Genomic DNA, 12200 nt, shown 5'->3' with positions numbered 1-12200 from the left:
AGAAAAATCTATGAATTGGCTGCTATTGACAGGGATCACACCGAGACCTAAGGAGGTGAATCAGCTGACATAGGTGTGCTAAAGCCACTCTTTGTGCCAAATAACCTCCTGGAACCAAACTATTAGTCTATTAGCTACCAGTCATTGAAAGCCTGTGTCCAAGACAGTGCAAAGCACTTAAGTATTTTGGCATTCCTCGGTGTATAAATCTAATTGGTTTTGAAAAAGGTGTCAAATAATTATTATTTTTTGGATGGGGACCTTATCCATTGTTTTAAATGAAATAAAAAAACAAAAAAAACAAAAAACAAAATCTAGACAGCCTATGTAAAAATCCACCACATAGTATAATGAATTTAAAATCCCAATTCCCCAATTATTTAATGCATAATGAATTAATGGGTACATTTATATGTACTATGTACTACACAGATTCAGGTATATATTATGTTTTCCCTCTGAGGGAGGTATACTCACAATATACATAAAAACTCAGTATAAGAGAGAGTAAAGCCATACAGCTAATAGAACTTGCCCACTTATTTTTTTTTTAATATATTTTATTGGTTTGGTTTTTTTTTTACAGAGAGGAAGAGAGAGGGACAGAGAGTTAGAAACATCGATGAGAATCATCCATCAGCTGCCTCTTGCACACCCCCACTGGGGATGTGCCCACAACCAAGGTACATGCCCTTGACCAGAATCGAGCCCGGGTCCCTTCAGTCCTCAGGCCGATGCTCTATCCACTGAGCCAAACCGGTTTCAGCAGCACTTGCCCACTTTTAATTCCTGCTCTGTCAAAGATAGATTTTATTCTCTTATTCCATTGTTCTGTGCCATGGAAAGTACAGAACAATGTGGACCTACCTACATAATTGCTATGCAGCCCCTCACCCAATAATTTTCTCTCCCTCCTATTTGATAGGAAAAAATTTGGTCAATAAAGAGACTAAGGGATTGTAGGGCTCTACTATCTATCAGTGAGAATATTTTACAGAGAGTTGAACGAGGTCATGTTTGTAGATTTTCAAGTGCTGTTCAGGTTGTTTTTATGGGGCCAGCTAGGGAGGAAGAAGAGCATCAAGAACACCAGGAATATGACCTCCACAAAGCCATCGGATCATGCACATGTGGCCAGGGCTTGGCTGACAGTACACAGCAGAGTATGTGTCCCCCCTTCACCTTATCTGAGGTGCCTAAAGACTCCTGTCTATTTGTGGCTCCTCCTCAATGTTCTTGCTGTGTCTCTTTCTAGGTTCGGAATAGAAAGGGTGTGCCACGAGGCAACACAGAATAGGGTAAGGCCTGTAACCCTGCAGATGTTCACTCCAGAAGTGGTTTCTAAAAAGCATACAACTGCTGAAACCGGTTTCTCTCTCGATGTTTCTAACTCTCTATCTCTATCCCTTCCTCTCTGTAAAAAACAAAACAAAACAAAACAAAAAAAACAATAAAAATATATTTTAAAAAATAAAACGCATAGAACTTGGAATTGGCTTATGACTTTGAAAATTTTTAAATAATTATGGAAGCAGCTCATTCTGTCTGCTTAGAGATCTTGGCCACCTTGAATAAATAGATGTTGCCTACCCCTTGCTTTACATTTTTGAGGCCTGATAAAAGGAAGTTGGACTGTCAATCAAATCATTATGGGCTGAACACTTTGTGCTCTTTCATGATGTTTGAATCTTAAACAAGTTCCCTTCATGGAGCAGGTAGTGGCTTGAGGAAAGGGGTCTGCAGGGAGCATCAGAGGAGCTTGTGTAAGAAAATGTGGATTTCCTCCTGAGCATGGACGGGGCAGAAGCGCTGTGAGAAGGGGAGCTGTGGGGGGACCAGAATTTGCAGTGCATCACACTGGTTTTAGCTATGACGTTTTGCAGTGGTTCAGTTGAGATTGGGAGAGGATATTTAGTAAAATTGTGCAATCACTGGCACCCCAGAGGCATCAAGACCTGTCTAAAGCTCTGATTCTAGTGGAGTAACTTTTTGCTAAAGTAGAATGGGCTCCTTCAGAAGTAATCCACTGATTTTTATTTTAGTCTTGTCAGGTGGAGGCATAGGGTATAAGAGGGGAGAAACACAGATTCTGGGAAACTGTTTTAAAATTTTGATAAACTTTGGGGAAAGATTAGTCAAAATGGTTAGAGGTTTTCCGTGGCCCAATCAGATTGCCGCCCCCAATGCAGCATCATTCACGGTTTATGTCTGCCAGGCGAGAGCCTCAGGGACAAGCAGCTACACGAAATCTTTAGTCTTCTACTCCAGCCAAGCAGTTGTCAAACCTGCGGGACCAACTTGAGGGGCTTTAGACCAAAAGATGTTTAGAATTTGATTGGGATTATGACTAAACCCATGTGACTAAATCTAAATTCTCAGATTTTTATAAGGTGGTGTTTTTTTTAAGGGGGTAGGAGAATGCTAACAATTGACTGTAAAACACAAGAGGGAGGTTGAACTTCTCTTTATTCTCCCAAACAAAGATCAGGAAGGATGTTAGCTGATGGCAGGCACTAGCTTCGTGTGGGTCTATCTAAGACTTAGTGGCATTTCTGACTTCCAAAAAAGAAAAGTCTTAACAGAGAAGAGTTAAGATAAACTTGTTGGATAAACAAAATAAAGCGTGATGCTTTTCGTTGGCACTTTTCCCGTGACAGTTAGACAAGTGGAGGGAGGGGTGTGAACTCAATTCGGATCCTTAAAGCAGCCAATCTCTTCCCGTGAAATGGTCTGGGAATGGCCTGGAGATGCCCTTTAGAAACCCCAGGTCCCTGGGACAGCTGAGGGGCTGGGGGCCGCAGGAGGGGCCAGTGAGGGATTTCTCAGCAGCACTGCGGGTACTTCCCACACACCACTCCAGTGTCCCTGGAAAAAAGCGGAGTGGACATTTCCTGGAGGAATAGGACATGGAAGGGGACAGGGAGAGCCTCAGCTCCTGGGTTCCAGCTCATTCACATGCGGCCGCGTGGTCCTCACCGAAAGCTGCCTGAGGAAGGAATCGCCACCTCGGTCCTCCGTCTCACAGATGAGGATGCTGAGGTCCTGTGGGTCCTAACAGCTAGACGGTGCCAGAGCATTGCTGGCTGACTCCACACACCACCGGGTTCCTTTTCCTTCACCACACCTGGAACCCACGTAGGATGGCGGTTTTCATTATTACTGAGTGGAATGTATTCTTTTGGGGTTACTTAATCCCTCATTACATTAATCAAAACTCCATTCTAACCCTTCTCATTAAAAAAAAGAAAAGAAAAGCCACAACCAGGCAAAGCTATCTATTTCAAAGGCTGCAGCTTGGATAAATTCATTCTCAAACGCACAGTGCCCACAAACGCTTCCCTTTATTTTTTTTTAAGTATCCAGTTTATACCCAGGTTTGAAATACAATTAGGAACACTTTTTTCCTCTCCACTTTCCTCTTTTTTCAGATATTTGGGGATATGAACTCACTTTTTTGCCCTCTTTTTTACCACAAAATTTCTAATATGAATGCTGCCTCTGTGGACAAAGTCCCTAAAAAGCAAAAAAAAAAAAAAACCAAAAAAAAAAAAAAAAAAAAAAGATTCAATGATGACTGAAGTCCTGTGATTTGCCCCAGGATGTGGGTGTTCGTGAAATCCGTCTCTCCTTGCATGTTGAGAATGACATGGGAGATGTCATGGCTCCTGGCTTATGGGTGGCTAACTGGAGCCTGTGAGCAGGTTAATCTGAAATGTGTGGGTTTTGTTATTGTTTTTTAGCCTCAGTCTCATGTAAAAATTAACAGTAAGAGGGCAAAGCTGTCACAGACAGTGTTTGACTTCCTAGGAATGGAACTAATTCAAATGAAAGCTAATCTAGCCAAACTCAATAATGTCACAGGAACCAACGAGGACCAAACACTCCGCCTCCCTGAAGGGGTGGAGAACAGCTCTGCATGTTTGACATTCCCCCTGGCTGACCGAGTATTCCCGCAGCCTTAATAAGGCACATCATGTCATTAGAGAACATTTCCCTGAAGCAAATTCTCAGAGGACATTAATAAGTTATGATTCCTGCCTATTTCCAGTGGGAAGTCTTATGTTGCTATATATATAAATTAATGTCATCACAGATGAGTTGCCGATTAGAACACACGTTTTCTCTGGGAACCCCTGGGGATAGTACTAATTATTGAATTATTTATTGTTTGCACAGAGCAGAGGAAAATTCTCTCTGTGAGCAAGACCCTTCTTGTCATGAAAAACAAAACACTGGCCAGAAATGTTGTCCCGAGAACCCAGGGGGATTGAGAAAGTTGGCCAAAATTTATTTTGGGGGGCAAGTTATTTGCTTGTCTCTTTGGTTGTTTGGTATCTTCATTTCCGTATTTGTGGGTTCATTCTGAAAAGTCTCATCAGGCAGGAAAGGAATGGTGACTCGTGTTTTTCTTTGGAGACAGTTTAGGACATGGGTTCTTACTGCTTGTGCTGCTGCTTTCCATCTCCCCACCATGCCACCCACCCACCCTGATGCGGACATGTTGAGCCCACATGAATGCTGATTGTACATGAAAGTGACCAGCTGACATTTTTAAAACTTCCACGCTAGGCAAAATCAACCGCAATCTCCGAAAGAGGAACCCCCAATTTGGGCCATTTGTGAAACCTGCCCGGTGACATGGCTGTGCAGCCGGTCGGAGCCACCTGGTGGCCTAGGAAACGGCTGGGATTGGGGCCTCAGGAGCCCGGGCCTCGTTGTAGCTTTGCCCGCGGCACTCCCACCCCCCCCCCAGCTCGGATCCTCTATTTCCCAAAAGGTGATTCTCACTACCAACCACGCAAAAAAAAAAAAAAAAAAAAAAAAAAATTAGGAAATGTCAGTTGATATCCAGGAAGAAAAAAAAAGTACTTACAATTTCAACATTAGACAACTATCTGATTGCTACTTTGAGGCCTCAGAAAGCCAATAGCTTTTATCCAACCAATCACGTACCGGTTCCCAGCAAACTCCCCAAAGAGATTATTAGTAAACCAGAAAGAAGGCAGCGCTCCCTTCCCACTCACACGTGAATACCTCCCAACCTGCAGAAGGGGGTGCAGCAACACTTCCATCCACATTGCCATTTTAATAAAAAAGGAGAAAATGTTGCCTGTCTCCAGCTGCTATATGCAGGACACCGGATGACTTTTGTCTCCCAAACAGCGGAGCTATTAGGCCACAGCGCCCTGCGCTCCTGGTTAGTGGGAGGTTCGCGTTGGTTGTGATTTACCCAAGTGGATGGCTGGGGAGTCCCGCTCTCTTTTGGGAATGCCCTGGTACCTGATCCCATTCCGTGGCACTGACCAGGGTGCAGCCTCCTCGCAGTCCATTTGTCCTCCGAGGGCAGCCCGTTTCCTCCAGCAACGTTTTGATGAGGCTTCCTGAGTGGTTCAGGGGCGGGTGGTCGCCAGCAGCGAGGACGCGGAGGACGTCGGTCAGCTGGCCGGGGCTCCCGGCGCCACTGCCGTCCGGGGCGGAGCGATCCTCGGTCCCCTCGGTCCCGGTGGAGGGCACCAGGCCCAGCAGAAGGAGCCATGGCAGGCAGGACCCCGAGAGCCTTGTCCAGAAGCCCATCTCCACCTCTCCTTGGTCTGCAGGCTGTCTCTGATGGGGCAGAAGACCGGTTGGTAGTGTCCACGTTGTGAACTTGCACCGGAGGAATTTCTGTGGCGAAGGGGGAAATAAGGCTTTAATTATTATGCCTGCAACGCGTTTGAAAGGGTTCATTAATTGGGTGGCTAAGCTGCTTTGCAGTGACAAGCTGTTTCTGAACAACAGGGGGTCTGGCCTGCAGGTCATTGCTAACCCCACACAGCAGGCAGCTCTCCTGGCTGCAGACTTTGCAACTGGAGGAAGGCCAAGACTGTGGCTGCATTGCCTTTCTGAACTAAACCTAGAGTCAAATATTAAGAAGCACACGTTCCTCTGTTCACCCTGGTATAAGTCACAGGACCCGGGACAGGAAACACCCTCATTTATCTGCTTGTTAAGGAAAACTCCCAGTGGTTTGTGGTCCCGATCACTGAAACATGTAAATAAAACTAAAGAGAAAATATAAATGTTAAAAAAATTGCCAATGTCATGTAGAGTTAGAAGGTTGTATGCAAAGAAGGGTGCTGGAAGAAAAACAGTAACATTCAGAAAACACTAGCCAGTCTTTAGATTTTAGTTTATTTAAAATATAAATGATCTTACAAAAATAAAAAATAAAAAGAATTTCAAGACCTCATGAGCCATGATAAATGCACATACTCAGTGGTCATTAAAGGGGTAAGAGGACAACTTCAGAGCCAATCAGCTCTGGAACAAAATTTAATCTCTTCAAACAACTGCTTAAGAAATGTCAAATGTTAACAGTATCTCATGTCAGATTTTGGCCCAGAGATGAGCTAATAATGACTGCGGGGTAGGAACAAAAATATTGGGATTACTTTTATAGTTGTTTTTTTTGTTGTTGTTTGTTTTGTTTTGTTTTGTTTTTAAGGGTGGAAGAGTTAAGATTCTTCAGTTAGCAATTTTAAAAAATGACAGAGGATGATACAAACATTTCTAAACCCAGTGCTTACCTTCAGAAGAAAGACTAATGGCTATTTATCTGGAGCTCTGTGGCCTTTTAAGTCGCAGAGAGCATTTTGTGGTTACAAAGTCCTCTGTTTTTAAAATTCCTTGACTGTGTGCTGGGAGCTGGAAAGGATTATTCCAGCCCCATGAAGTTTCCAGTTGCCATGGAGAGAGCTGCTCTGAAGGTAACAATGAAGGTGGATAAGTGAGAACTTTCATCTGGCGGGTTTTCAGGAAAATCAAATAAAAGGGGTTCATGAACCCTATTTTTTCATATTAATATTTACCAATGTTCATAGAGTATCCGGCGGTCACCTGCCTTTTAAGGGGCAGGGCAGATCAAAGTCAAAGGAGTTCACCTTGTAGGATGGAAAAGTTTTAGTGTCCGTTTACAGGGTTTTTGCTTTGTTTTGTTTTGTTTTCTTTCCAGTTGGTTCTGTGATACCTGTTTCAGCCACACTCCGACCAAGGATTTGTGGAAAAGATAGACTCTTTAGAATCTTATTTCTTTTACAAGGTAGAGAGGTTTAACAGATTTAACATGGTTGTAAATTCAGAAATAGATATTTCCAAATGAGAAGGAAAGTATTTGTGGGAGGAATAAAGTTCTTACCTGGGAAGGAAGTGGATGTGAAAGGAGAACTTTGATTAGCTGTGTATGTTAAGATCCCTGTATCTGCAGTAGAAGTGATTACATAGGATCCTTCAGACTCTAAAACTGGCTCTCAATGAATTACTAGTGAATAAATGACTACAAGAACAAAGTGGTAAATTTTACAGGACACAAGAGAAGGTAAAATGCAAACTTTCAAAGTGGACCGAGAACACATAAATGGCACATAGTACACAGAAACACAAAGTGACTCTGAAGAATGATGGGTAGAGATTTATGAGTTCAATGCCACAGGTGGCAGATGGAAGGAATGGGGCTACTACTGGTGAAGAGACAGAGGAAATGAGAAGAGAAAGAAGTTAGGATAGTTTCCTCAATGACTAATTGGATATGAAAACTTGGAACAATAGAGTGACATAATCCTAAAAGAATGCTGGTAGCACTGATAGGAATATGGGTGGCACAAAAGCTCCCAGAAAATGCCTGGTTTCTCGTTAATTCCAAATATGGAGCACTTGGATTCATCTAAACCAGGGGTCTTCAAACTACGGCCCGCGGGCCACATGCAGCCCCCAGGGGAGTCTGATCCTGCCGGCCAGGTTTTTTGGGCAGTGAGCGAAGCCAAGGTGTTACAGTAGGAATTAGTAGTTCATATAGTCTGGCCCTCCAGCTCTCTGAGGAACCGTGATCAGGCCCCCACTTTAAAAAGTTTGAGGACCCCTGAAACTGTCAAGGGAAGGGGCTTGGCCTGCGGTGGTGAGACCCAGTGCAGTTCCAGCCGCCTGCTGCAAGAAAAGCCAAATTCATGAGACAGTGGTGCTGAGAAGGAAAGGGGTTACTACCGTAGTTAGTATTCAAGTGTGGTCACGTGAGAAGATGGGGGACTCTCGTCCCAAAACCCATTTTAACACCTCAGTGCAGGCAGGGGTTTTTATCAGGAAGGAAAAGGAAAGCAGTACAAAGATATGAGGGGAAGAGGGCTGTGGACATGAGGCAGTGTTCTTGCTGGTCCTGATATAGATCTTTTACATCAGCCAAAGTCTTGTATTCAAGCTGCCCAGGCCCATGCAGGATCCTTCAAAATATATAAAAAATAAAAAATAAAAAACCAGGTTCCTAGCGATTTATGGCAGGCATGACTCACCTGGCCTTTTTTGAAGACTTATGTCGTGTTTTCTGACACAGAGAAAGGTATTGGTCATTGTACTGTATGTTATTTACTAGAGGTTATTTTTCAGGTTAGCGAAGATTTCGAGGAAGATGTGCTGGATGTTCAGGCTACACAGCATGTCTTCCCATCGGCCTGATCTGTGCAGTGCCGAGCCTAAGGGAGGGCGGGTGAAAGATGAAGAATAAAGACAAAGAGAATAAGCTGGGTCTAGGTGGATCTTCTGTGCGAGGCCACAAGACAGATCCAGACTGCAAAGCTGATGCTTTATTTATAGTCAGGGGCAAACAAGGTAATTTACACTGTTCTTGTAAGTTTCACTTGTGTTTGGCAGCATTTGCTGCGGCTCCCACAGCCCACTAGCTACCCAGGAAAGATCTAGGGAGCAGTCACAAGATCAAGCTTAATTATGCTTAGAGGGCTGTACCCTCCAAGCTGGGACTTGTTTGTGACTTTACCAGCAGGTCAGTCCGAGGCTTAACCCTATAACCGCTCCCTACAGTGATCTGGATCTTTAAGGCCACCATTCCTCGGTTGGCCATCTGGGCTTTCTTCCCCCTGAATTCCTGTTGACTGAGTGGTTGGCATTAGCCGGGTGGACCCTGAGGCTGGGGCTCTTCCTAGGCTCACACAGGAATGAAGACTATAATGTAAACTAAAGACTTTTAACATCCGAGTTCTATTTTGAGAGAAAAATCAGGTTATAGTAACAAACTGGGTTTAACATTTACTAAGATTGACATGGGTAGCTTTATAAAAATTTTGTAAGCTTTGTTAGTATATTCTTAGTTTGGTTCTATTCCATGGCTATTCAGTCTACTGTAAGTCGTATAACACATTCATTCCTGTCACAGAGAGACTCAGTGGAGTTAGAGTCCAGAACAGTCAGTTAAACAGAAGAGTAAGGAGTCTGTCAAGACCTTCCAACTGTACATCCAGTGGAGACAGAGAAGCAAGGAGGGAACAGGCTCAGGACCTTGTCTCCGGAATTAGGCCCTTGCTTTCTGACCCGGCTTCAAGTAACAGCTCTAAAACTGCCCATCCCTGCCCAAGGCCCTCTGTGGCACCTGCCTGGTTGCCACAGAACTGGAACCTAGTGTGCTCTGACCAGTACTCACAGGACAGTGCCCCTGCTGTGGCTTGGGGTCCTTTTTCCTGATTGCCCTGTGCTGGTGTCCAGCCTGGAAGCCCCATAATTCCTGGTGTTAGGTTTCCCATTGTTACTGACGCCCTTGTAACAGAGCCCAGCGAGTCATCTCCCCCAGGGATTCCTGAATACATCCACTAGCCTCAAGGGCTCCCAGTACCTCCACCACGCTAGCCACAAACCCCAAGACTCCCAAAGTGAACTTCCTCTTATTGTCACAAGCCAGTATCCCTACTCTGTTTGCCCCCAAGATTCGTTCCACCTTCCCAGTCAAACCTATAATTCAACCACCAACCAGGTTCCTATTTCTGTTCCAGGGTGAGGCAGGAATAGAGGGTCAAGGAGAAGCCCTGGATGTAGGCTGTAAGGCCGGCAAAGCCAAGAAGGGCTGGCAGGCAGATGATACAAAATAGGAGTAAGAAGGAAATAAAATACTTGGCAGAACATGGCAACATCATCTTCTTTGCTTGACTTTGAGCTGTAGCTCTAACTCCAAGTGCCCAACCTGCCTGCTTCCCCAGCAAGCCTGAAGTCAGCCTTTCTTAAACATAACTGCATTTGCAATCCAAGCAACTTCTGGGGGTCATGAGTTTCACATGTAAACTCACCAGCTGTGTAAAGGAGCTAATTTACTCCAGGTTGGTACTCGCATGCCCGTTAACCCCCAGGCGGGGACAGACTCATGGGAGGCAGTTTCTCCTGATATGCCACTCTTACATGTGCTATCACAGGAAGAAAGAGGGGTAAGGAGGCAGGAGGGAAGAGGGGAGGGGTGCACTAACCAATTTGTCCTTCATTCAGTTTTGACTCTGCCTTTTGGTGTGCTCTGAGTTTCAAATGTCTTCCTCATGCCCATTTACCAGTAATAATGTAGTTCTATACCCACCCTGCCTTGACATAGAAAGAATTTAAAAGGGCCCACCAGGAACATGAAACATAAGACTGCAGCAACTTAGGAAGAGATTGAAAAGAGGGTAGAGCTGTCCTGTATGTGCGGTGTATAGTGCAGGGCTGCCTGCCTTGTACTGTTTTGAGGTTTGGGCCCTGTACAACTCCAGAGACCATCATTCATTTCTACAGTCATTACACATTTATGTATTGACTTTCATGACAATGTAGTCTAACTAACAAAGAGGGAATATACTAATTGACCCTCACGCTATTGCAAAGATGGTGGCGCCCACAGCCAATAAGAAGGGGGTATACTAATGGACTGCCCTGCCCTCAAATATGGCAGCACACACAGCCAGTAAAAAGGGAATATCCTAATTGACTGCCCCACCCTCAAAGATGACAGTGGGCCACAGCCAATAAGGAGGGAACATGTTAACTGACTGCCAGGCCTTCAAAGATGGTGGCCCCCACAGCCAAAAGATGGCGGTGCCCAATCCCCTCAGCGCTGCCTGCTTCTGGGGTCTCCCAGTTTTCTCTGCCTCCCAGCCACCCAGTTGGCCCTAGGCACAGACAAGCTCCAGATGGTGGCTGCCCAGCTACCCAGGGCCACCCAAGGCTCAGGTAACCAGGGCCAGCTGAGGCTTGTGCTACCGGCAGTGGCAGCAGCAGAGGTGTGATGGGGCATTGCCTTCCCCTAATCACTGGGCCACCTCCCACCCCTGATTGTTGGGTTGCCTCCCACCCCTGAGGGCTGCCAGACTATCAGTTCTGTGGCAATGAGATTCTCTAATGCTTTGTTTAAAAATTACCTAATAAAGCGTTGGGAAAAGCAAAATTCGGCAAAAATAACTCGAAGGGCTAGTCATTACTTTGGAAAGCGAAACTGGAAAAAAAATTAGAATCTGTCTTTATATATTAAGCATGCCTTTAATTGGGAAAAGAAATGTGGCAGAATTAAAGTAAGCAGGATGTGGGGGGAAGGGAGACACATAGTGATCCTGTAATGCCCATTCCCAGAGCATGCTAATTTAAAAAGTCTCCTTTTCACTATGAAAAGTTTTACAAAATTTAGAAATGTGTCTGGGATTTCTGTGCACGGATAAAGAGATAAGTTTAGCTTAAAACAAATGTGTGCAACTGTCCTATTTTTGGACATTTAGATAGGTTTTGAGCTAAACTTAAATCTCTTTGCGAATGCTACAGAATAAAACCCAAAAGACTGTTTTTTTCCTCAGAAAGATGGCAGAAATGACATACACTCAAAAAAGATGCAAGCTGGTTCTAGCAACAAGATTGCTATTTCCATAATAAAAGGTAGTTTATTTAAATAATCATGGACCGCACTCAAAAGTTAACATTAAAGCCACCAAGAAAATCAATAAATTGTCTCTGTTACAAAAATTTGCCTAAGAAAATACCTTAAAATAATTATAATTGGATTTAAATCTCATAAAAATTGTTGAAACATAGATAAATAATGTATTAATTATAAATTTCCAGTAGCTGGGGGAGGAGGGGACCTAGCTGTGTGCCTCTCTAATGGAGGAAGGGGCTAGTCGCCCTTCCCCCAGCAGAACAGGCAAGTAGGCCAAAGTTTCTCGCCAGCAGCAATCTCAAAGGAAAGAATGGTCAATTTACATCTAAATGGACTAAGCTAGTCCAAAACCTGTTTTGGCAGCCTCAAACATGGTTTTCCAGAGCCACTGGCAACTTACAACTTTAAAGTTTACTAAATCAAATGATAAAAACTTGTTCAATAATCTGAATTTGCCTCATGAAAAATCTAGAGGACAGAATTAAAGCTATTAATTGATTAT

At 44.2% G+C, this 12200-nt stretch overlaps 1 protein-coding gene across 6 annotated transcripts in view; it reads right to left on the bottom strand.

Annotated features, from left to right (window-relative positions):
• SLC39A12 (solute carrier family 39 member 12) overlaps window positions 1–5784 on the bottom strand; it is a 60615-nt gene extending 54831 nt beyond the window's left edge. For 3 of the 6 annotated variants that reach the window (XM_084894656.1, XM_084894655.1, XM_084894659.1), the window contains exon 1: window positions 5281–5659. In XM_084894656.1, the coding sequence (XP_084750782.1) occupies window positions 5281–5574 (294 nt within the window). In that variant the 5' untranslated portion in view covers window positions 5575–5659. Of the gene's footprint in view, window positions 1–5280 lie in introns of all 6 variants that reach the window. The other 3 variants (XM_084894658.1, XM_084894660.1, XM_084894657.1) reach the window with 3 other exon arrangements.
• Window positions 5785–12200: the final 6416 nt, after the last annotated feature.

This window comes from Pipistrellus hanaki (assembly GCF_964339955.1).
Source record: "Pipistrellus hanaki genome assembly, chromosome: 1".
Classification (NCBI taxonomy): domain Eukaryota; kingdom Metazoa; phylum Chordata; class Mammalia; order Chiroptera; family Vespertilionidae; genus Pipistrellus; species Pipistrellus hanaki.
This window is presented reverse-complemented; position numbering and strand designations above follow the sequence as displayed.